Here is a 25,718-nt window from a genome sequence, read left to right as displayed (position 1 = left end):
ATCACATTGATCAAACTAGTATTTTTGTGATGGTAGTAGAACCTGCCTGCGATATTCTCCAAGAGCCCACAATGGAAAGAGATCTTTATAAGTTGAATAATGTAACATACAACTCTTCATGAAGCTTCCTGTAATTTCCTGCACAAATGAATAAGTGTGGGTAAGCATGACACATCTAGTAAAGGATCTAGTTTTCCAGTTTTTCTTCAAGCCAAAATGAAGAAGGAAAGCCTTGATCCAGTGATGAAATTACCTGTTGAGGGAAACCACCTTCTTCATCTTGTGAATTGATCAATAACTTAGCTGCACGATGGAGAGGCTTTGGATCTCTCTCTGCCTGTCCTGCATGAAGAAGACCCATCAAAGCCCATGCAGTTTGAACTAAGTTTGATCTGCCACCTTCCAATGCAACATATTCCTGTTTAAGCAAACACAAATTATGTTAAAACGAATGCCAAGAAATCACAAATTGAAACCGAAAAAAAGCGAAAAAACTTAGAGATTTAACTTAGTTCATAACTTTATCCACCAATGCGGTGTGCCTATGGATGGAGAAGAATATTTTTTCACTATTCTGAAGAAGAAAAGAATGAACACTTCTCAACATTATAAGAACTCTCATCCAAAACTTTAAGGCAAAAAATATCAAATCTCTCAATGATCTCATAGACATAACGGATAGACTCATCGGTCGGGTCATCTAAGTTGTCCACTAAAGTATGTCGGTACAGATGGATTTTCGAAGTCGATACAAGAATTCAGATCACAATATGACAGACTATACCAACACAAATTGTAATTCAGCCTTTAAGATATGGAACTTGTTTCGAGGAATTACCTTGTTTGGACATGAAAGGTAACTCTCTCCCCAACCATCAGATTCTTCTTGTTTTGATAGTAAGAACTCACAACCTTTCCTCACTGCTGAGCAGTTGTAATAGGTCTTCCCAGCAGCAGCTAATCCTCCTAGTGCAAAGAATGTTGCATAGGTGAAGCACACTCCCCAATATCCAATCCTAAGCATATAGTTTTGTTATGGTAACTAGTTCCTGCAAGTATATATGATGGAATAACAGAGAAAGAAGAGAACACTTCCAAGCATTCGAGATCATGAACCATACCATGAACCATCCGGGAATTGAATTTGTTCAAGATAACATACTGCTTTCTTTATGGACTTTTCGATTTCCTTCTCTCTATGTCGAGGATATAATTTCTTAAACATGACTAGGGCTTGGATTGCTGATCCAGTGCACTCGACAAATCTGTAACACCACCCTGATCTTAAGTCTCCAGTAAGCTTATACTGTGAAATAATGGGGGAAATGCTTAAAGTGAGAACTAGAAAATGCGAAGAAATATTACCCAATCTCAATCAGAGTTCCTTCAAAGAGATCTGATGGATTGAACATCTGAAAAGAAAACGGAAAAATCATTACTTTGTATAAATATTGTTTAAAAAAAAAAGGCTAATCTGAACTACTATTGTTGAAACATAGAAGATGCAACATCTCCCAACAGGCTCCTCTTTGATTATGTACTATTAATTGTAAAGACTTCAACAGATTCAAACATAATTGTTTAAAGTAATTTTAGTATGTGAAAAAATTAACCTCTACCCATGATGGTGCTCGAATTGGCTCCCAAGCTGCTAAACCACCATTTTCACTCTATAAATCACAAATTAGGAAGATGATTTGTAACACAGCATTTCAATAAATCCATAATGAAACACTTGAATGATATACTATGCTCAAGGTGCTTTCTTTGGAAAAGTTATCTTTACTTGTAAAGAAAGAATGATGTTCACAGCATCACATAGCTGTTGAGGTTCCAAAGCTTCGCCCACAATTTCTGCTGGCATCAGTGATAGCATAAGAGTCACCTGCAAAAATTAGCTGGAAAATTGTAAGCCATGAATCAAAGCTTAAACTTGATAAATGGAGCAAGACCAGTACCTTAAGCCCCTCTGCTGTGCAATCTGAAACCTGCCATCCATGATCTTGATCTGCAAAAGGCCATGACCCTTTGCAAATGTGACGAGACATGCTTCGAAAGTCACCGGACGGATTCTCCTGAACCTTCAACATAAGTAACATGAGATAATTAGGCCAATATGAGGGGGGTGGAGGGGGGGTGGATTAGTCAATACTTTATTTTGAGATTAAGTTGATACCTGTGATTTCTTAACATAATCATGACCTTTTTTAAGAGTTGGTCCAATTTCTTCCATTAAATTACTTGCTAATACTGCTTGAACAGATAAAGTAGCATCCCATGTCTGGCTGCTAATACCCTGAAATCAAATTATAGTAGCATTAGCATATGAGTTATGTGGGTCAAATTTAGAAAGCTTCAAATTAAAAAAACTACTTAGACTTTCTATGAAATGTTTATCCAAACTGATAATAAAACTAATCAATGTTTTGTTAACTATTACTACTATTAAGACATTTTCTTGAAACCTGAGCTGTCATTCCATCTTCAGCCATCCAAAGGAAATCTGGGATCCTAGCTAGATGATACTTGAATGCCTCTCCATTTGGATCTTCCACCCAACAACAAAGCATACATAACGGCTGCAAAAATAAAGAGCTTAATTTTCATTTTCATTTTCAATTTAACTAACAACATATATTTGCTTAGTATAGCACATATATACATTACCTTTTCTACACTTCCTATGGTTTCATATCGACTATTTTGATCTTCATAATGAATATGCTTCATTGTGGTTTGCAGAGCCTTCTCCCTCAGTTTGCAGAATGGCCATAGTTTTAGAAGAGGCTCTACAAAAATATATAAACTGTCCCAGACCAAGTCTTGTATCCAGGGATGGGGATAGTAAATGTCCTCCTGATGTGGAAAAAATTGAAAAATTCTTGATTTTAATAATTAGAAGATCTCATGATGGATGTAAATAGAACCTACCTTCAAGCACAGATGGCGTGCTTTCTTCCAATTTATTTCATTATATGGTTGAAGGTAGAGCTCCTCTCTCAATTGCAGAATGAGAGGTGTGATTGATCCCACAAACCTCTTCCCATATAAATATGACATGGGCATGTAAACCATACGCAAGTAGCAAATCAACTTCCCTGCTTTAAGTGCAACATGCAAAATGAAACCAAAAGCATCATATAGGGAGGAAATAATGTCTTATTTGGGGTTCAAAACCCAACTTAGGAATTTGGGATGTCCTTGCATGTATACTTGATGCAATGTATTATGTTTGTAACTATGCATAAATTCTTTTGCCTTGTGTATCAAATAAAACAGCAAAATTGTTAGGTACTTGACCAGTGTGCCAAAAGTTCAAAAACTGATGGAACGAATTGAGTCAAGCCCTTTAACATATCTCTTACTAGGTTGGTTCAAATCTTGTGTTCATACATCTGAATAAACCCTAATAGGCACAGAAGAGAGGCGAACCTAGATGAATAGGTAAAAATGAAGGGAGAAGCCATAACTCTGGGGGAACTGGGTTGGTGCCATCCCATTCATATAATCCAAGTATCTACAAGCAAAAGAGGACAAAGGAATCAATAAGTTTCAGGCCCATGCATATCTTAAACTGATCGTGATTAGATAAGCAGAAATTTACTTCTTTTGATTGGTTTAATAAATGTCCTACCGAAAGCCAAATCTTTCCCCAAGATGGTATTACAAGGATGCCACCATGGTCAAGTATCCATTTTCTTGCTCTAGGCAAAGCATCATCTAAGCCACCTTCTGGTCCTTCACCTAACAAGCGCATACAAATGTAGCTCAATGTTGTGGAGAACATAATGCTATGCCCCCCTATATGCAGACCCCAACCTCCATCTTCATTCTATAAAAATGCATCACACCATTTTGATGATAAGAGTCCTCTCCTTCCATATTTAAAACCAAAAACAAGAAGCAGTTCAAACCTGATGATTGCATAGATAGCGAAGAATCTCTTTGCGATGTTCGGAAGAGATAACTGTATTAAGATGTCCAGTGATGTATAAACAAAAGACCTGCTTTGACAAATAGAGATTACAAAAAGTTTTTCTGTACTTGTTCATCTTCATCTTCACAGGTTCTCTTGTTTTGGGACTTTTGCTGCAAACATCAAAGGTGGAATCCCAACATTATGATAAGAAAACTTACAAATGGGGTAAGGTAAAACTGTGATCCTGTACATCCTGCAGGCCAATGGCCATCGCTTGCTTGGAGACTAGAATAGAATCTGACGCTTCTCCTCAATGCTTGAGTGGCTGCTTCATATGATATTTCTTCATCATCTGCTATCTTCACAGGAGGTATGTCTTGAACAAAGTTATTTTCCTTGGTGAGCTGGATTATATGTAGTGATCACATATAGGAGATGTTAATGTGTTAACAGAAAAAAGAGTTTGAAAATCACTCTACACAAGCTTGGCATGATAAGAATTGAAAAAAACTGCAAATTCAGATAAAACTTTATCAATATAGTTAACATGCATAGTTTTTTACTTTACCTGCCATCGGACAAGAACATTGGAGTCGGGTTTGACTCGGAAGCGATTCATGCTGAACTTGTGACGAGCCATGTCGACGGCAGCTCGTTCCTCAGGTGTGCCATAAGATGGATCAAACTCCCATGTCTGTCTTCCAACGAAGTTGTTAGTGCTGTACAAATATGGGTTATCAGCTCCCTCTGCAATCTTTAGCCTCCACATCTCCTCTTCTCTTCTCTCCTCTTCTCTTCTCTCCTCTTCTCTTCTCTCTTCTCTTCTCTCTTCTCTTCTCTTAATGGAGACAAGTAGATTCTAATGAGATGCTCAAGAATGAAGCAATATAGGTTCTACAGTGAAGAACAGAAGTGGTGGTTTTTAAGGGGAGTGGATGAAGCAAGATTGGTCCCTGCCTTCAATGCCGGAGGGTGCTTGAATGTGTGATATAACAACTTGTAATAAAGGCCTGGGTTGGACATTACCCAGAAGCCCATATTTGAGCCCAATCTGAACCAACAAGCCCACAACCATAAAGGCCTGGGGCTCAACCTGGTAGATAAATAATCAGGCCCAACCCATCTTCTCCCACCACCAATTTTTTTGGTAGAATCTTTTCCCACCAATAATGGATACCGTTCAGTTCATCAATTGATATCAAACTAAGCAACTCAAGGGGTTGTTGATTCATTTGGCAAAATAAATGCCTCATGGCACATGAATGCTACATGAAGCAAGGTTGGAGAATGTTACATGAAGCCGAATCACTCTAGGTAAAAGAAATGAAAACAAAATACTTCCCCAACTCCTCTCATTTTGATCCGAAAGATACAGAAAAAGAAAGGATCATGAACTTAGAACAACATTTGTATCGTGCTCCCTACTTTGCAACAAGCAGTGTTGAAAAAGTAGGAAATGAAAAAAATGCTTCATTCTAGTTTGATCCTTGGGTCCCAAATGCTACAAATCACCTTGTGGGGACCCACAGGGAGGCCCATGGCCGCCCCACTCAACAGTGGAACATAGTAATCAAATCTGTCCAATTCAGAAACAGGGTAACCCCCCCATCATCTCTCTCTTAACCCCCAAACATCGTTATCCACCACTCAGGATTCATGGATATCAAAGGCATATAAAAGCCTCATGCTAAGAGTATAAAAAAAATTATCCTAAGGATGTAATCGAAGTTTAAATCTCTTTGGGGATAGGAACAAATATCCATCGTATATTTAAATTATGGGATAATTACCATTTTGATTTTATTACCTACCCCGTACTTTTAAAATTACTAATTCAACCTTAACTTGCTACATTACTTTGCCCCCTACCGAAGTCCGAGTTCGTGTGGCCTTTTATTTTCTTAAATCCCAAAATCCCTTATACTTATCTCTTTCTTTTTACCCTTTGTCGTTCGGTCCCTTATTACTTGGAAAGTATTTTTCTTCTTCAAAAACTAATAAAAAATAATAAAAAGAGAGAAGAGAAGAAGAAGGAAGGAGAGATATGATTGATAACTCAATTGTGGTTTGGTTTGGTCTTTCTCATTCAAAATAAATGGTTGTGAGGAGGCCAATCGTTTGTTTTATCCTTTCTTTAATTCTTGGTTTAGTGAGGTGGGACCATCGCTTTGGTTTGCCCTTCTCATTTTCTTGTTTAGGTAATTGACATTTAATCGTTTTTTATTGGTTAACATTGTCTTTTGTTTTTAATTTTATGGGGCAATTAACATTACATATTCCTTCTCTTCCCGTTTGGGGGCCTTTTCGTCGGTTTTTGTTTCCTCGTTTCCCTTAAATTATATATAAAAATTATGCTAATGATACAGTCCAAGTTTCAAATCACTTTTAGGTTAGGAGCAAAAATCAATTGTACATTTAAATTAAGAATGTAGCAAAAGTGTACATTAATTGACTCTCAATAGACTTCATATTAGGGGAAAAAAATTAAAGAGAAGAAGAATAGACAACATAATGAATTACAAACCAACTTGTATAAACCCCTTCACGTTTTAGGCATTGAAGTACTTCTTGATGCATCATGGACCTAAACATCTCCATTTTCACCACAGATACAAGTAAACTGAAAAATGGAGACATTTTATTTTAATATTATAGAAAACTTTATACCAAGGGACATAATTATGTCAATCAAGCATAATAATGTGCTAGTTGAGTGATCTTGAAGAATCCTCTTTTGGAGAAAAGCATGGAAAAAGTCAGCATTTTAATGAACAAATTTTATCATGAAGCACAAAATGTAATTATACCCTATTATTCGAACACCCACTAACATTTTCAAGAAGGATTCAAATCACATTATACCTTTTGAGGGTTCCAATTTGCCAATTCTAAATGATTATATAAAACAAAGAGAGTGCTGGAAGTAATTATCTAGATAAGAAGTTTTTTTTTTTTTACCGCCCTCTTCCCCTTCTCCCTCTTCTTCTTCTTATTCTTTTTTTTAGTTTGAGGTTCATTTTACTAAATGTATCTTTTACAAAAAAATTCAGAGCTATCCTTTAAAATCAATGTCCCCCTATCGAATTATTTAATTTATCAGTTAGACTCCGATAAGAAAAAAAGTTTTTACATGAGCCCCTTCCATTTTCATGGGAAACAAACCGCACCCCCTCTAAAATCAAAACCTTGCAAATACCTCCTCCACCATTAACCCCGTTACTTAGGACTATTAACTAATTTTAATATGACCATATTACCCTCAAATATGGTAACGTTTGAACTTTTTATTTTCAAGTGTTTTTTACATGAGCCCCCTCCATTTTCATAGAAAACAAGGCGCACCACCCCCTCTAAAATAAAAAACCTTGCAAATACCCCCTCCATATTTAGAACCACCATGTATATATGACATGCACTCTACATTTTTAATAGAGTTGACATTTATACATTGTCATTCGTGATCCTACAAAAGTGTTTAATTCAATAGTTTGAAAGCAAGAGTTTGGATTTTCTAACTGCACAATACAGAGATAGAAGATGATGCTTGTCTCACACTTCTTCAACGCATTTTAGAGTAGAGCTCATTTCTAAGCACCAACAATATGGACGAGGGGCGAATCTCCCTCCAAAAAATGTGATCATGGAGGAGTGGAGGGGGTATTTGCAAGGTTTTTTTTATTTTAGAGGGGGTGAGCCTTGTTTTCCATGAAAATGGGGGAGGCTCATGTAAAAAACTCTTGAAAATAAAAAGTTCAAACGTTACCATATTTGAGGGTAATATGGTCATATTAAAATTAGTTAACAGTCCTAAATAACGGAGTTAATGGTGGAGAAGGTATTTGCAAGGTTTTGATTTTAGAGGGGGTGCGGTTTGTTTCCCATGAAAATGGAAGGGGCTCATGTAAAAAACTCAAAAAAATATCAACGCTTAGTCACTATGACTAGTTAACAATGGCAAAATTTTTTTTTAATTGGGGTCTAACTGATGTGTTGACTCACTTAGAGTATGGTATTAATTTTAAGGGTTAGGAAATTTGAACCCTTAACCCCATACTTTAAGCCTTTTTTCTTTTAAACAAACACGATATATATACATGTTGTAAGGGTGCATTTGTTTGCTGGAAAAAAGATGATGTGGGAAAAAAAAATTTAAGAAGTAAAATTTTCTATTAAATCTCAAAAGTATGGTTCGTTTGATTCATAAAGTAAGAAAAATAGATACAAACTTCATTAAATTAAAGAAACTTGTGAGGTGATATGTTAACTTCATTAAATTAAAGAAACTTGTGAGGTGATATGTTAACTTTTCTATCTCGTGCATTTTCAAAAGTCCACAAAATATGTGAAATTTTGTGAAAAAAATGTAGAAACAAAAAAGTGAGACTCACATTTAATATTTTTTTCACAAAATCCCTTGATTTCATTTTCTTCTTCCACACAATTCCTTGATTTTTTTTTTCTTTTCTTATTTATTTTTTCCCACATCACCTTTAAGAAAACAAATGCAACCTATATAGGTCTTATCACACTACCAACCCAGTATTGTCTATTCTAAGCCTTTTTATTACAAATTAATTTGGCTAGTGAAATTTGGGGGATCTTCAACTAATATGGGATATTCCCAACCATAGTTGTCCTTGAATTGAAATTGAACATGGCAGTTCTACCCAAAAAAGAAAAGCAAAATAGGAATTGAACATGGCAACTCATGAACTTTATTAAATTCACTTATCATACTTTAATATTAACATAATTCTAGTAATCATAGTATCACAGTGTTTTTAGTTTCTTAAAGAGAATGGTCAATAGGCAAGGATGACAAGACAAAGCTACAAAGGAGCCACACATTATTATAAAATAAAGTATATAAATAAGATTTAAAAATGAGAAAAATGAACTAAAAGTGAAGAGCAACAAAACAAAACTCAGAAAGTTTTCAGTATTGGAATGACAGTCTCTGCGCTTTCAATGGGGACCAAACAGAGAGAGAGAGAGAGAGAGAGAGAGAGAGAGAGAGAGAGAGAGAGAGAGAATGGTCTGTGGGGCTTTTCTGCCTTGTAGAGTTTACCTGAGCTTCTTTTGTCATGTGGAGTAGCCTTCCTTTTTTTAAGGGTTTTCTTGAAAGCGAGGCTCCTTCACAGATATGCAGAACAGCGCATACAGCAGAGCAGCAGAGCACGCGAAGGAGGAGGAGGAGAAGAAGAAGCATCTAAAGAACAGCAAAGAGTACAAATACGACACCAGCAACATCTATAACGCCTCACACTGTAAATGGTCTTTTAGAGTAGTTGCATATGGGTTCCTAAGCTGTGAAACGCTGTTAAGCTACCAGCCCTTGTGGTGTTCTTCGTTTTCTACTCTTTTCATACTTTCAACATTACTAAGATCTCTTCATTGAGTCCCACATTGTTCCCTGATCGATTCTGGGAGTAGGTTATGGTGGTGTCAGCTCGAACAATGCTAGGGTTCGAACTCGGGAAGCTACCCAGTTCGACTTTTTGTGATCTGGCAACTGGGTATCGTTCAGAAGCTCTGTAACAATGAAATTGGGTGAGTTCTTCCGACGATCTGTTTTGTGAACCAACTTTAAATACATTCTTGGCCATTTGGATGTTGAAGTTGAAATGTATGAAAGTGGTTGCTTTGCTTATTTTCAATGGCGACACTTGCTGTTTTTAACTTTAAGATGGTATGCATTTAGCTCTGGAATCTGGATGAGAGGACCCCCTTTTTCTTGGGTCCGGTTATATGATTGCTGCAGATTAAAATTTATGGATAGCATAGCAAGAGTTATGAAATTATTAAGAAATTTTTAAAATGAGTGGAAGAAGCTGCCTACAAATGAGAATTATGTTTCAAATGGATATGAAACCGTTGGAAAAGAGGCCGACTAGAATTACTTTCCAGGACATTGAGTTTCACGTAATGTGGTTGTTCTTTGTTCCTTTGATTGGTAAATTAGGTGCAAATTAGTTGTTGTAAGAGGAAAATGAATGGTATATCATGTAATTCAGATGGATGAATTTACCTTCTCAAATTATTTGGTTTATAGTTCCAAGGATGGAACTATTGATCCTTTTTTGCTAAAGCTTGTACTCTCAATCTACTGTATTTACTATTTAGACTATGCTTTCGTGAATTTTTTGTTTTCTTAATAGTGCATCGATGCCCTTGAGCTCTTCCTTTCATTGAACTGTAATCTCACTCCACAGGTTTGTTTCCCTCATTTAAAACTTGATTGTACTGAAGCTCATGTGTATTACAACCTTAAAACTGAACTCCCTATTATATAGATCTCAGGTAGAGTCTACTGGCATTTCTTCTTCTGTTTTTAGATTGTATTCAGCGTGATTGTGTTCCTCCACAGTCTTTACAACATTGATCACAATATTGATGGAAGCTCTTTTGCAACCCAGGACCTGCAATTTTAGGATGTGTTTTTAGAGATCATTATGGGCACATTCTGCCAGTTTTATAGGATTCAAGGAAACACTGACTCAATTACAGATGAGTTGAAAGCCACTATTGAAGGGCTGGAGATCTCCTTAAGAAAGGTAGAGTTTCCTTGTTATTGAAGGTGATTCATCCTTGATGGTCAATTGTTTCATCAGCAGTCTGGGTATCACTGTTGATATATGCATTTTACGAGGACTTCTTTTCTTAGTGTCTGAGGACAATCCTCTTTTTCTTAAGACGTTAATGACCAGCTGAAATTGTATCTTATGAGCTAGCTAGGTAGTGCTGTCCACCCTTGATGTTTAGGCTGTTGTTTTAGTTTTATACGGTAGCTATTTCTATGCAATGAAATCTCTGGCAACCTCGGCTTTGGTGCATCACTGGATTATCTCTAAGTAATTTTCAGCAGCCTTTTCAGCCAAAAAAAAATCTGTAATTTTCAGTAGCCTTTGGTTTATAATGATTTATAATATAAGCTTTGTCAATCGATGTGACACAGAGAATGTCACATCCACCTCAGGTGTATCGGGTCTTCTTGAGTGACTTGGAGTCCCCATATGGATTCCCCATATGGATTCCCCGTAGGATCAGCCCAATACAGTACCATAAGCAAGCATTCATTCATGATATCCACGACATTTCATTATGACAAAGAATAAATATTATGAGTTTCGAGATTAGTTAAGCTGACGGTTACATGTTTTAGTTAATTACTTACAATTATCCATGGGCAAGGTTTGAAACATAGTGTTAACGACTTAACGGTACCCTCCTATACAGCCTACATAATGAAATGGGCCCCAACCCATGAAACATAAGATCCATATGATCAAGCGTAATAGCATCATATCACGTCATTTAACAGTATGAAAGGTCCTTTCATGTCCAACATCCTTGACTTCTCAGGTTGAGTTACCTCTGCCACCAAAAACATCTCGAGTCCTATGATGCCATCTTAAAGAGAAAAGTTTCCAAGGGATGATTTCCACCAAACTTGTGAGGGGGAAAAAATCACACCTAACATGTATGCTATACAGTCCCTATATGCCACCGAACATGTATTGTAGTGTAGGTCTCAAACTACTGTATCATGCCTTAATAAATACCAGTCCTCTCTGAGGTGGTCTCTCAATCCATGAAAAGAAAATGCACTACCGGGGTTTTAGGGTAAGGGCTGCACTCCGAACCACGATGGGTCAAGGGTATTTCAGTCAGCTTATATCTCACCTCCACTCCTCTCATCACCTCACCACTCTCATCATCCTCACTATCCACTGATCATCACTCATGAAAAGAAAATGCACAATGTTGGTATAGGACTGGTGTGTGTCAAGGAATTGCGTAGCCTAAATGCAAGATCTGTACTCATAGTGCACTCCATGGTCAAAGGATTCCACCCTTAAACACCCGCCATCTCTGCCTGGTATCCCTTGCCATTCTAGGAGCATAGATCCTTAAGCACTGCTAACTTGGATGTACACCCCAAAAATCCTATGCCAATACCTCAAGCCTTGCTATCTTGGCATGACATGAATGGTACACTAGGGTACTTTGTGTCCCTGCATGGTCTTCCTACTGCCTTTTGGGTGTCCCACTAGTACCACTACTCCACACCACATGTTGCCAACCTCAATACCTCTATTGGTAGGGTAGCTGCACGTTAGGGTTTGGTCCTAACCCAATGCAACCATGTGATTGTGAGTATATGCAAGTATGCATGATCATGTGAGATGCATGAGCCGTTGGATCAATCAACCTGATTAAACTAGAACTTTGTAAGATTGGCAGAGATTGATGTCGCCACACAAGATAATTTGTAGATGAAAGCTCAATCGGCAGAAAATGATGAATATTTGAGAGAGGAACAGCTGAACTAGGTAAGGATGATGCAAAAACAGAAGAAGAATGAGGAGAATCAGATGCCATGGCAGCACCTTCGCAAGAAACTGACGCAAGAAGCTCAAGAAAAGCTGAAGAACAGTTCAAGAATCTGACATTTCGAAAAACCTAGTCAAGAAGAGAGAAAACAAGGGTGAAAAGACCATAAACAACACAAAGACCCAAAATTCCCAAATGGATTGAACCAACCTGCTGATACCATGAAATGAATCTTCAGAGAAAATAAATCTGAAGTGGTTCTTCTTATTTATAGATACTGACGGTTACATAGGAAACTCACTGACACATTTACAAAGTGCCATTTGGCATACAAAGAATTCTATGAAATTCCCTTAACAGGAGGTGATGGCCATAGCCGCCACCCCCTATGTATCATAAAGGATGCAATTCCCCAATGCCGCATTTCATATTTATGATAACATACATCATTGGAATAATAAGCAAATAAGGTAATTAATATGCAATGTACACCATAACACATCCACCCGCATGAATGCACCCCATGAATGCATGCCCTACTGTATTCACATTCAACAATCATGTGCACTTCATACAATTCAGATAAGATAATTAAATTGCATAATTGAACCTAAACTAGCATGCAATTCCCCTCATCTTGCTTGAGATTGGTCCAGTCTAATTGGCATTCCAAATGTAGGATGGTGAGTTCTATCTTCGTCCAAATTCCCTATGTACAATTTGTACAAGTTAGTGGTCATATAGGGTGAGTTGATTTCCCAAAAGTATCCCTAATCTGCTGTCTTCAGCCTACCTAGTCGATGCAGAAAGACCAGCCGGCCGTTACAGCATCGACCACCTAGGTTGCTGATAGGAAACTCAATCTGGATTTTGGGTCTTTTCTCCCCATTTCCAGTGAGTTTTCCAACGAAGGTTCCCCACTATACCAGCATACTTTGGCATATTCCCCCCCCCCCCCCTAAATAGGCCTTTAATCCATCCCTTCAACTAGGGTTTCAAATTACCCAATTCTTGGGTTAAATTTCAACTAGAACCCAAACCTTGCTATAATGTTAGTCTAATCACACCAATAGGCTATTCTAAGAGCAGTAAACGTGCAACAATCAGTCATTTTAAAACCCCTTTTTTTATCCCCACCATTTCCTAGCATCATTGGCCCTATTGATAGACCCAATCCTACCCAAACTTAATGAAAAGTGTATGTAAAGATAGAGGGGAGTGAGATCTACCTTTTCCCACTGTTTTTCCCAGTGATTCTGAAGCCTTCAATCTCCCAATCTGGCCACCAATCCTCTAAGCTTTAGTTTCCTATCTTCTCTCCTTCCTCAAGCTCAATTCCGTCTTTCACGAGATAAAGTGCTTTTCCTTTGTATTAGGGGCTATATTAGGCATTGGGGTCTTTTCCCCAATTTACCCCACATTAGTTACTATTGCCTGGGGCTGGTAGGCAGTCAATAGTGTATTGACCAGCTGTACTTGTTGGTAGCCGTGTGGCTACAATGGGTGTCAAACTCAGCCTACTACCCAACCCTTATATTTTGATCATTCAACTCCCTACTCCACCTAGGTCCAAGGCCTGTAAGTCATTCATTAGGGGTATGCTGGGACTCAGTGCTATTGCAGTAAGTCCCGCATACACACACATACCTATGGGACTAAATGATTGAATAACTGAGTTACAGTGATGGGGTCTTACCTGATGGAGCCAGCTCACATATGTGACTCCTAGAATCTAACTTTCCATCTTCCCATCCCATCCAAGTATGAGTTACTTCTCCAGTCTTCTTCCTGTATGACTGCATGATGTGAATCTTCTACTTCCATATTAGCGGGTTGACTTACGGGGTCCACCCTTAATGCCCACGAAATAGCCGCCCAGCTCTCCTGGGTTTTGGACCTACAACACAAGTTGGGTTAGGACTGGTAGGGGATATCACAGAGACTGGTCTTCAGATCGTCATGTATAATTTTATATGCACAGAGCCTCAGCATCCATTTAATTAAGGTGGATGATTTTTTTTCCTCCAATTAAATTCAACTCCACAACCGTAAGGAAAATAAGCTTATTGGTCACTTTGATAGCAGGTCAGCTTGGTGTTCATTTCTGGTAAACTGAATCCATCAACTAATAGTAAGTTTTACTGTTCAATTCCTTACTGATGATTCTGCTCAAGTCGATGCCAACAGTTTTGCTTCGGTGGTTTGTTGTTTGTCTCTACTATTCAATCACATACATGGTCTTTATGGTAATGCTCTCACAAGAGCTTGATTCCTGGAGAATCAAGTGAATTGCGGATGAAGTTCTTTTCCAGTCTCTTCATAGCGTAGATATTGGCCAAATTGCCCCTCCCCGATCAGCAAAAGTTATGCTGTGAATTAAGGTCTCTCGAGGGTAAACCTATTGTAGGTATTTGTTGATCCCCCCTCTCCCCCCCCCCCCCCCCCCCCCCCCCCTCTTCTCTTCCTCCCTCCCCCCCCCCCCCCCCCCCCCCGCACAGGGGGGAACCCCCCCGGCAAGAGGGAAGCAGAGCCAACCCAACAATGTAGAGGAAGAGTATAGTGAAAAGAATTGGCTTATTGGGATAGGCCTGTCTTGTACGATGGTCTGAAGGGTAAGGTGGCCTAGGATTCTAAACAAATAGATGACTTTGGTTGATTTTTGCATTTCAGTTCCTGCATTTTACTTCTGGAAGTGTACTTCTTCAAGACTATTGTTGGTAGGAAATTTATTGGAGTTGCCCTGTAGATGATTGCTGCGCGTCTAGCCTCCATCTACCATCAATCTAGCCAACCTTCAAGCACATCCAAGAGAATGTTTTGACATCTTTAATGTTTATTGACATTTTATGAAATTTATCATTTGTGTACTTTTATGACTAAAATATGTATAAAATGGGGTCTTTTAGACTTTTAATTGATCCTAGCGGTCACAAGTTACAGCCTATTGTCTGAATTTGAACTTTGATTGAGACTTATTTGTTTCATATATCTGATTGTGCCAGCTATATACCAAGTTTCAGTCCCATCACCCCCAAAGAACATCCAAGTGGCCATTCAAGTTGGCAGAAAAACAAGGAAACAATAGTAGACTACTACCCAAAATAAGAACCAGTAAATAACAAAACAAGCATGACAGGGACACTCCCCTTATCATGGTATAGTACTTAGCAATATCCCTCAAACTGGAGTTTATGCATCACGGCTCCATCTTGGACAGAAAAACAAACAAATATTTAAAGCCACATCATGTGGAGCATAAACAGTAGTGGTAGATGCTGGTGACACAGGAAGAACTTCATTCAAGTAGCTGTATCAACTTAATCATCGGCATCATTGATAGACAATAAATTTGCGTCATAGCGCCAATGATAAATTAGCAGTATAACTTTCTTCGGACCGGCCAATGTCAGATTGCTGCTGACCAATTAACTAAATAGGCAATATATGGTGTGGATCAGAGATGCAGTATAACTTATTGTGGACCAAATAGGCAGTATAGGTTACTGCAAGCTAGATAACATCAGGTTGTCATACAACAAATAAATAAAACTGTTGCGAATACCACCTTAATAAATAAAATTTAATAATATCTCAAACTAATGATTAGAGCAGATAAGGATCTCTGATCTAGTAGATAATAACACCAATCTCCGACTCTTGTGTAGCATTACACTTGGGCAATTGATGTAAAGGATGCAATTAAAAGAAGTGTTCCAGAATGATATGGCAACAATATTCTGCACCACAAAGAATGAGTATCACACTAAATCCCATAATCAAAATCAGCTGCAAATAGTCTCCAATCGCTGCACACAGTAGTAAATATTTCCATGCAAATACTATCCTTAGAAGATTTTTGGATCCCAAATTATTGCAGTTGAGGGCCCACAAACAATAAGATGGCAGATTTGGTAATTTATTCCGAGTGTACCAATTAGAAAGGTAGTCTTGTAAACAACAAACTCTCAATTTTAACATGGAAGGGTGATTCTGTAAATACCTTAACAATTTAGGACCCACAAAGGGTATGGATACGAAGGGGATTTGAAATTGTTAACAAATGAATCCGAAAAAGAAACCCGACTTGGTTTGCTTATGGGCCCGCCCAATCAACAAAAATGGTTAAAATTTAAGAGCCAGTCACAGAATTGCAATAAGCTAGAATTAAGGGTTAGTAGGTAAAATAAATTGCATAGGATATGGAAATGTTTTATAATTATTGACCAGGGGTAGAAGAGAATATATTGCATTCCAAGCAATCGCTCAAACCGAGGAATAGATTCAAAGAGATAGCATGTGAGAAACAAGCAAATAATTTGAAGTCTTCAATCCTCAAGCAACAATTGATAACTCCATAAATATTTGATAGCAGGGGTACAAGTTTGGCGTTGATGGCACGAACTTGCCCTGGCCCACCTGGAGTCCAAATGGGGTTGGGCTCAAAATTCTGGTCCTGGGGGAGGGCCAGGGCTGGGTCAGTGTGGCCCTGACTAGGAGTGTTTGACTAGGGCCGGCCTCAGCCACACCTACCACCTTATAGGTTATTTTTGGTCCAAGTAGGGCAAGTGTTTAGAGTTAGTTAGGGTCAGTGTCTAGGTCAGGGCTGAGCTGGGGTATTTAGGGTCAGGATCAGCATTTTAAAAAGCCCGGTCCAACCTGACCCTGTTGTAGCTCTAATTGAGAGCATCAGGATTTGGGGATAACGTCATGAAACTAAAACCCCTAGGATCGGCAAATTGACTTCAGAGGATAGATGCTACAGCCAAATAGTCAAGCGGAAGAATAGACAGCGGTGTCAGTAACCTTTCGAACCTTGGGGCGGTGGCAAAAATCAAGTAGGCCAAGATAACCAGCTTGACCATCAGAACGAACTAATAATCACCATTCACCAATGACAAGCAGGTGTAATTGTGTGAAGCTAATATGCTGCAATGAGAGAGAATCCAAATCTGTGCCTATGAGCTTCAGCAAAACCAGAAAACTATCAGGTATTTCAATTGGATTTTTCTCCCGGAATTCTTATTTTTCTTCTTCTTCTTCAGGGATCTGATACCATTTCACATTATTAAGCTTTAATAAACCAGTGATAAAGAGGGAGAAGAAATACATTGATGGAAGGAGGAGAGAAACCCGCTTTGGAAATAAAGCAGATCCAATAGATCTTGTGTTTTTCCATGCCCTTTATTTAGAAACCAGAGTATTCTATCCTAACTAGGAAACAATAGAATTACACTACTAACCAAATTAGGAGGCAACAACAATCATAACTATCATAACCTTGTCCCAATTAAATGGCGTTAGCCACATGGATCCTAAAGAGGCTGAGACAATAATAGAAATATGTGAAGTACCAAAGAAGTAAAAAGGAGTAAAACAAAGTAGGACACTAAAGGAAGAAATCAAAGTGGTAACCTGAAAAGCATTCCATTAACATCCCACTTCAAGGGGTCAGCAATACAGTTCTTTCTCCTCCAAAGAACTTTTTGCAATCACACCAGGTTCAAGCCATGCTGCATGTACATCCTTTCTTAGTTCTATTGAACTGAATCTGGTCACTCTTTCTTACTCCTGCATCCATAGGCCTTTGTTGGACATGCCCATACCACTTTGGGCAGCTCTCACAGAGCTTGTCTTGAGTTGGTGCAACTCACAGTTCAGTTGTAATATGCTTATTCCTTACTCTTATCTCTCTGTGCATGCTGCACATCCTCTTCTCTACTACATTCATCTTATCTATGTTGCTTTTCTTAATTGCCTAACATTTCACTCCATATGTTTTGATTGGGTCTTATTACTGTCTTGTAAAAGTTGCCCTTAAGCTTGATCAGCATGCTTTGTCACATACTCTCCCATTGCACATCTCCACTTCATCCTTCCTACTTCATTTCAGTGGGGAACATCTTCTAAGCACCCTCGTTGTTAAAGATTGACCGAAGGTATCTAAGGCATTAACTTTGTGGTAGCTCTTGCTCCTCTACCTTTACCAGATTATCATCTATCATGGTTCAACTTGAAACCTTTTGATAACCCCCCCCCGGGAGGCCCTGCTGGGGAAAAGGAAAAGGAAAAGGAAAAACTTTTTATTCCAAACTTGATTTCCAAAATTTGAGCTTAGTATTAATCCTTCTATTGTTTCATCTATTAAAACACTATTTGCAAAAAGTGTACCACCAAGGGACTCGTCTTGGATTTACCTAGTTAAAGTATCCATGATGAAATGCAAAGAAATAAAGGCTTAAAGCTGAACTTTGGTATAGTTCAATTGAAATAAATTAGGAATCAATAAAAAACAGCACAAAAACAGTAGGTGCAATCCCCCTATTGTGGTAGACAACTTGAAAGAATGAAAGTTTAAAGATGATTTCTTCAGATCATTTCTCTTGGTTCTGGTTGTAGACAGTTATCTTCAAAATTGGCACTTCAGATTTTCCTGATTGTAAAAAGCCTCCGTTATTGGTCACATGTTGATCTGTGCTGACTTTTGACTGCTTGAGTGTTCTGATCCCTATTTACATTCCCTTGGGAGTTCTGTAGCATAGTGATTGCATCATTTTAGTTTGCACTTCTATTGGTATAAAATATTATACTTGCAGTTAATGTCCTTCAGGTACTCTGAGAATTATGCTGGTATACACGTGTAAATCAGCATTTTTGCCCTGCTGTAATTTTTCTTTTTCTTTTGTTTGTTTGCATTTGATCTGTTATGGATCAATGTTTTCTTCTGCACCTTGAATGTGGATTTAATCTTGGGATTAAAGTGCAATTCCAAGGGTGGACCTTGGCGCAATTGTCAGTAGACCATAGTTGTAGCCTGAGGTCAAGGTATTGGAACAGCCTCTCAGCAAAAATTGCTGGGGTAAGACTGTAGGAAAATGCCTCCCTAGAGTCTGCTTGTGTGGAAGCCTTCGGCACAGGATTCTCCCTTTTTCTTTATGTACAATTCAAAAGCAATGAGTATCTTTGTGCTTTATATTGTTCACTTCTTCCTTTCTTGTCTCATTCCCCCCCCCCCCCCCCCATTTTCTGTGGATTAATTGTTTAAGTCACCCCTCCTGTTGCCTCCCCCCTTTCTCTCTCTTTGTATTTGTGTTCTTTAGGTTATATGCCTAATGTGACATGAAGTTTGAAAGTGAACCTGTTATGACATAACTCTCATCTTTACTTACTATAACTGCTATTTTGACTGAATTCTGTAGTGTTCCTTCTACCAAAGCATCAGTTGATTTTTTGAGCCTTCATTCCATGTTGTCTTACTAGTCCCTGTCTATTTTACTAAAGAATTAATACCTTTTAGATGGTGGTAGCATGGTTTGCTTTCAGAAGGTGGATGTATGGTTTGCATTGTATCTTACTACTCACTTTTCTCAGGTTTGCATCAAAAGGATCTTGACTCTACCTCAGGGAAAAGTTTTGATGGAAGTTTCAGGAGGTCTAGATCTGGTTGGTATCCATGATTTCTCTGAGCTGTTTCTAGCAATAGTCTTCTGTATGAAGTTCAACTGTTCATGCTCTAGTGTTGCCAACTTTGTAAACCCAATGGTCTTATTGTTCTTTTTGCATGTATGATGTGTACAGTGCCCTGTATGATTGGCTGATTTTGCTTTGGAAACTAGATTCCTAACTGGTACTCCTTGAAATTTTGAAAGCACTGCTTTTGAAACAGAATGTGCATGATGTGAAATAGAGAATTTGATTACACAGCTGGTGTTGAATTATACCATTGACTGTTCTTCCCATTTTTAAATGCAAGTTATTATGTACTTTGACTCCCAGGGGTGGCTCAGTTGTTAAAAAACCAACAACTCCAAGTAGGATGTCAGAGTTCGAATCCCCCCCGCCGAAAGAAAAGAAAAAAAAAAAAAAGAGAGAAATAATGAAGTCTCCCTTTGACATAGCTAATGAAAAATTATCTATTTCATACCATGTATATAAATGACATTCAAAGGGCGAGTACACAATAAAAGGGAGGCTAATGTATGAAATACATGGGCCTGTATGTAAACATGTTGACCTCAGAAAAGAAACACTATTTTCTCTTACAATTGCCTTTTTAAAATATAAAGAATTTTTTTTTTGGGGTAAGTAAAATATAAAGAAATTAACAACATTAGAATCCAGAATTATCAAAATTCCACATATATCAACTAGAAATATCAAGGCAATAACAGAATTAATAGCTATTATCCATTATATGTGGAAAAGGGATGATATATACTGAATTCCACCCAAATATTCTGCTGGTTCTAGATCTAGTCATTGAAACCTGGTTTTCTCACACAGCAATCATATAAGAAGAGATAGGTACTAAGATTCCATATCTCTTTCCTCCATCTCTAAACCAAAAAAAATATTTGCATCTCTCTCTGCTGTTTCCAAAGAAATTGTAGATTTACCTAAAAGCAAATGCACACAAATGATCTAGCAAAACAGAGGGTCTGGAGACACCTCTACTTTGGGGATTCTAGTTTATGAGATTGCACATTCGTTACTTTGGCAGTTGATGTCTTTTCAGGTTGTTTTCTTGAAATCCAGGGTATGATTTGTCTACCACTCACCGCTTGGTTTTTTGGAGGTTATTACGCTGTTCTTATATATCAGGCTGCATAAGAAGGGGGGAAGGTCTGAAATATTACGGACCCTAGCTTTGAATTTATTTATTTATTTTTATATTTTTATATTTTGGGGGTGGGGGGGGGGGGGGAGGGGTGGGCAACCAAGGTGTCCAGGCCAGATTATGTGCACTTGAGTAATTCTTTGATGGGCGAGCTTATATATTAAGGAGGGAGGCCCCAGCCCCCAGTCCCTTTTGGAGGGAGGGTCAGTCCAGTTTATTATGCTGTCATTTTTTATTTGCCAATATAAATCCTTCTTATTGGTGTCTTCTTCATATCTTTAATTCCTACTAAAATTTAAAGCATCTAATCACCTCTACTGTTTGTAGAGGCTAGATCCTCCATTGACATCAGTAATTCTTGGCAACACTAGGACATCATGGGGAACGAGTTTTACCTTGATGAGTTCCATGTTACATTAGCTGTTGCCTTTACTATTCGCTCTTGGTTTCTCTTTCAGCAGGGCTTTTTACATTTTTGTTCTTTGTTTAGCTATCCCCCCCCCCCCCCCCCAATGCCCCTGCCCCATCTCCCTCCCTCTATTTCAACAAGGAAAAAATTTCTACGTCCCTGACTGGACTTTGGGTTTAGGTGTCTCCCCTGATAGGAGATCTGAGGTTTCAACTTCAAGCAAGTTCATTCCTGCTTCCAGAAGAATGTTCAAGGGGCTAAAAGATTATGCAAGGAAGCTGGTTGATATTGAAGCATTTAAGCAGTGTCTTGAAGACTGGATTCTGGAAAAGACATGTTCCAGTTCTGCTGAGAGCAAGCAATTCTTCAAATCTCCTTTTCACATTGATGAATTGCGTAAATTTGATTATGCGTTAGAAGGAGTGCTATTTCAGCAGCTTATCCGTATGCCCTACTCACCATATGATTCTGATGATCTTAAGGAAGATGAGTATCTTGCCCTTGAGGACTTCCTCCATGCTGCTGTTGAAGGTTTGTGGCGCACCTTCTGGCACAAATCTGGACCATTGCCATTCTTTGTATCTTGTCCTCGCCATCCTGGATCCAGGTTCTATACTGTGGAAAGGGCAATAATGAGGGGAAGAATTGGAGAGCTTTGTGGTGCTGCTTTGATAGCCAAAACTGGGGATGATATACAAGTTCAGTGGGACCAGGTGGTAGAATTTACTCTGTTTAAACCTGATGTTGCTCAGGGAAATGGGTTGGGTTTTTCTGTCATGTCAATCTGTGAAGCCCTCTTTTATGGTTTTCATATACTTCTATCAAGAATTTTGAGCAAGTACAATAATGTTGGTTGTGATTATGTCTATATGCTAGTTCTTGATTCTAAATTTGGTGGGGTAGTCAAATTTGGGGGTGATCTAAGCAAACTAGAAGTTAACACAAGCAACCTGTACCACTCCGTGGCAGAATGGATCAGGCTTCATGCTGAAGTCACTGTTTCACCTGTGGACAGAATATGGAACAAATTAGGAAATGCAAATTGGGGGGACCTAGGAACTCTGCAGCTGCTTCTAGCAACTTTTTACTCCATTGTTCAGTGGAAAGGTCCTCCTAGAAGGTCAATTTCCGCATTGGCTGCAGATCACAGTCTTCGTCTTCATCAGCGTAGGATAGAATGTTGCCTCATTGAGGATAGCAATGCACTTGTCTCCATGCTACCTTCTGGCCAGAATCTAGAGATTGTTGAACTTGACCACGGTGGTGATCCAACCTTTGGGAAGCAAATATCACATTTGAAGCTTAAACATGGTGAAGTGATAGTGTTGGAGGATCAGCAGGGTCGACAAGGATTTCGAATACAGGAGGCTCTGCTGGAAGGGAACTGTTTGTCGTATAGTGCTGTTTCTCTTGAACATCCTGGTGAGCCGTTAACTGTGTATGTGGGAGCTCATCCATCAATGCTTGAGCCATCATGGGAGGATATGAGCCTGTGGTACCAAGTACAAAGGCAAACTAAGGTATTGAACATTTTTAAGCAACAGGGGATCTCGTGCAAGTATTTGCCAGAAATCATTGCCTCTGGTCGAATTTTGCATTCTGGTCCTTGTAACAAGGAGAGTCCAGGTGGTCGATGTGATCATCCATGGTGTGGGACGCCAATTCTTGTGACATCTCCAGTTGGTGAGCCACTGTCATCCATTATTGCTCAGGATGGACCATTTTCTGCTGAGGAGGCAGTATGCTGCTGTAGGGACTGTTTAGCAGCTCTGAGAAGTGCTACAACAGCCAATGTTCTACATGGTGACATCTGTCCTGAGAACATTATACGTGTTTTTGATCCCAATGGTTCCAGAACCAGATTTCGATATGTCCCTGTATCTTGGGGGCGTGCAGTTCTGGAAGATAGAGATAGTCCTGCAATAAATTTACAATTCTCATCTACTTACGCATTGCAGCAGGGGAAGCTGTGTCCAGCATCAGATGCTGAGAGCCTTGTTTATCTCCTATATTTTGTCTGTGGGGGAACAATCCAGCAGCAGGATTCCATTGAATCAGCACTACAATGGCGTGAAAGATTCTGGGCCAGACGTTTAGTTCAGCAGAAGCTTGGTGAGGTTTCAGCTCTCTTAAAGGCATTTGCTGATTATGTTGATAGCCTCTGTGGAACCCCATATCCTGTGGACTATGACATCTGGTTGAAGAGACTGAATAGAACTGTTGATGGTTCATCAACAGATAGAGGGAAGTTGGTTGAGGAAGTACCAGTAACATTGAGATTAGAGGATGTTGCAGAGTCATCAGGAACTTCAGGTGGTTGTACTTCTTTTTCTTGCTAAGAAGTTGGCATTCCTTGCCGAGGGTTTTGGGTACCATTCATTTAACCTTTTGTTCTTGATATACTGGCAGGTGGGGTTTGAATTGGGTTCTAATCTAAATTGATAATTTCCTTCTCAGTTGTATTGTTTATATCAATCTTTTGATTGATTGAATTCGGATAATTATCCACCTCTGTCTGCCCATACAAGAAGTATATTTTATTGTATTTGGTTGACGATAAATCTCTTGTTCCCAGTCTTCTCTGGTACAAAGTAGGATTATGTTCTTTAAATCTTATTTGGTTTCATCATGATATATAATTCAGGTTAGTGTCTCATTTTTTCTGCTGAAGGTTTTTCTATACTGGTTTTACTTCTGATTCATCCACTTTGATACTGTTGCTTGGTCATCAGATTCACATAAAGACCAACATAATGCACAGACATTTTGAATCCTAACTGTTATCTTCTAAAGATCTAATAGAGTACTTGACTTCAAACAGAAATGTGTAGGCTGAAATTTCTTTTCCTTTTTTCATATTAAATGGTGGATGTGTTCTGTAGAGTGGGTATTGGTTTTATGATTTGATCCAAATTGATGTCAGCTCAAAAGAAAAGAATGGAAGCTGAAATTCCCCATTTGTTAGATGGGCTGTTGCCAGTGCAAAGGAACTGGGCTTGATCCACAATCCAGTTCTTACTGGACCAATTTAAAAACTTTGGTCAACTTGGGCATTGTCATACTTCCAGGAATTCTTTGCATCTGGATCTCTTTTTGGATCCAAATAATGAACTGGGTCTTTAATAAGGTCCTTGTTTGGGTTGAGAAAGTCAAAAATGGAGATGAAAAATGATAAATCTAAATTCAAACCTGCAATTTAAAATTGGTAAACTTGTAAATGACATTTGGATTTGTTTACATCTGAACCAGATCAACCTCTTTCTTAGCAGTTTGAAAGTTTTGTTTACAGGATCTTCCACAATATGGGGCTATTGTTAGACTTTTATTTTATAGAAGAATATTTCTGGGTTGTTTGGTAACATATATATTTTCACAGTACTTTTATATGTTTAATTTGTCTATCATATTCTCTTTCTTTGGTCTTCTACCAATAGCAGCTGCTAATGGTGTTGATCGATATAGAGTATCTGCTATTTTATAATCCTTTTGGGGTAATTTTCTTTTTACAGAGAAGGCCAGTGACAATGAGAGGTTGTGTTAGAGCTTTTGGTCTTCTCCAACAGCTTTACGCAATGGCTACGCAAGTGATGATGCATTGAAAGCATGCATTATGCCAGAATCATGGAGGTTGGTTGTCTAATTTTTTTGTGTTTCTTCTTTTTGAACATAGAAAATGATGGGTTTCATTTTTTATTACCACGAAGGAGAAGAAGAAGAAAAGAAAAAGAAAAAAACGTTTGCATCAATGGAAAATATGACACAAGAAGCACATAAAGCATGTTTTCAAATTTTTCTGTAGCCATACTTGAACAAAAAGCTACCTCTTTGAATGGGCCATGGTTTCTCCCAGATAATGTAGAAAATAGACCAATCAAAATTCCACATTCCCCTTTATCTGGGTAACCTTAATTTGAGCAATGAAAGCAAGAGACACTTTCTTTGACCCATCAAATTCTTCAAAGATTTCTTGACTGGTTAATCTCAAAGTGGATAAGATCTCCAACTCATCTCAGTGAAGCCAGAGATGAGATGAGATGAGATGAGAGAGCACACAATTATTTATTGTATGCAACAAGAAGACCCTTGAAACCATTAAATAGAGGCGGTTTGTGGGCAAATCTAAGGATCAAAATTCCATTATTGACAAGAAACTGACAGTGTGGTCTAGTAGATTCAATAGAATACATTAAGATTTATGTGTTGGCCATTTTGTTTGTCCCTTGCAATTTACTCCTTCCCTCCTGCTTCAAACTCATTGAGATTTCCATTTCTTTCTGCTTTCTGTCATTCCATACCCCATTGCAAAGGGATTCCCCTGAAGAAGGGACAAGTGACCTGCAAAAGAGGGCTTGTAAGCTTATTTAAGGAGACTCTGCATGCGAGGCTCATAAATGACTTCACGATATAACTTATGATCTTAGCTTACTTGAGTAGTGGGTTTG

At 38.5% G+C, this 25,718-nt stretch overlaps 2 protein-coding genes across 4 annotated transcripts; one reads left to right on the top strand and one right to left on the bottom strand.

Annotated features, from left to right (window-relative positions):
* Positions 1-15: 15 nt before the first annotated feature.
* On the bottom strand, positions 16-9,822 carry LOC149016601 (beta-amyrin synthase-like). Of its 2 annotated transcripts, XM_089154705.1 has the most exons (18): positions 9,811-9,822; positions 4,488-4,688; positions 4,138-4,323; positions 3,915-4,004; positions 3,635-3,832; positions 3,433-3,517; positions 2,932-3,098; positions 2,668-2,856; positions 2,466-2,579; positions 2,177-2,296; positions 1,959-2,081; positions 1,787-1,885; positions 1,614-1,670; positions 1,366-1,412; positions 1,122-1,265; positions 839-1,016; positions 254-418; positions 16-138 (listed from the first exon to the last, which is right to left on the bottom strand). In XM_089154705.1, the coding sequence occupies exons 2-18, from the start codon at positions 4,686-4,688 to the stop codon at positions 16-18; spliced, it is 2,286 nt and encodes a 761-aa protein (XP_089010831.1). In that variant the 5' UTR covers positions 9,811-9,822. The 2 variants fall into 2 exon arrangements, with proteins under 2 accessions (XP_089010831.1, XP_089010830.1); XM_089154704.1 differs by lacking the exon at positions 9,811-9,822.
* Positions 8,958-23,947, top strand: LOC149016600 (uncharacterized). 2 transcript variants are annotated; one of them, XM_089154703.1, is made up of 4 exons: positions 8,958-9,469; positions 19,622-19,693; positions 21,457-23,388; positions 23,515-23,947. In XM_089154703.1, the coding sequence occupies exons 1-4, from the start codon at positions 9,460-9,462 to the stop codon at positions 23,613-23,615; spliced, it is 2,115 nt and encodes a 704-aa protein (XP_089010829.1). In that variant the 5' UTR covers positions 8,958-9,459; the 3' UTR covers positions 23,616-23,947. The 2 variants fall into 2 exon arrangements, with proteins under 2 accessions (XP_089010829.1, XP_089010828.1); XM_089154702.1 differs by having other exon boundaries at positions 21,457-23,947.
* Positions 23,948-25,718: the final 1,771 nt, after the last annotated feature.

This window comes from Hakea prostrata, chromosome 5 (assembly GCF_041222555.1).
Source record: "Hakea prostrata isolate BN-2017 chromosome 5, UWA_Hpros_2, whole genome shotgun sequence".
Taxonomy (NCBI): domain Eukaryota; kingdom Viridiplantae; phylum Streptophyta; class Magnoliopsida; order Proteales; family Proteaceae; genus Hakea; species Hakea prostrata.
This window is presented reverse-complemented; position numbering and strand designations above follow the sequence as displayed.

Bases quoted from the DNA above. Each gene is read 5' to 3' on its own strand.
- LOC149016601 (XM_089154705.1), bottom strand. From the start codon at position 4,688: ATGTGGAGGCTAAAGATTGCAGAGGGAGCTGATAACCCATATTTGTAC. The intron at 4,005-4,137 runs GTAAGTTTTCTT...TTGTCAAAGCAG, and splicing joins AGTTTTACCTTACCCCATTT to GTCTTTTGTTTATACATCAC. The intron at 1,017-1,121 runs GTATGGTTCATG...CTATATGCTTAG, and splicing joins CAATTCCCGGATGGTTCATG to GATTGGATATTGGGGAGTGT.
- LOC149016600 (XM_089154702.1), top strand. The intron at 19,694-21,456 runs GTTGGTATCCAT...CTTTGGGTTTAG, and splicing joins TTTCAGGAGGTCTAGATCTG to GTGTCTCCCCTGATAGGAGA.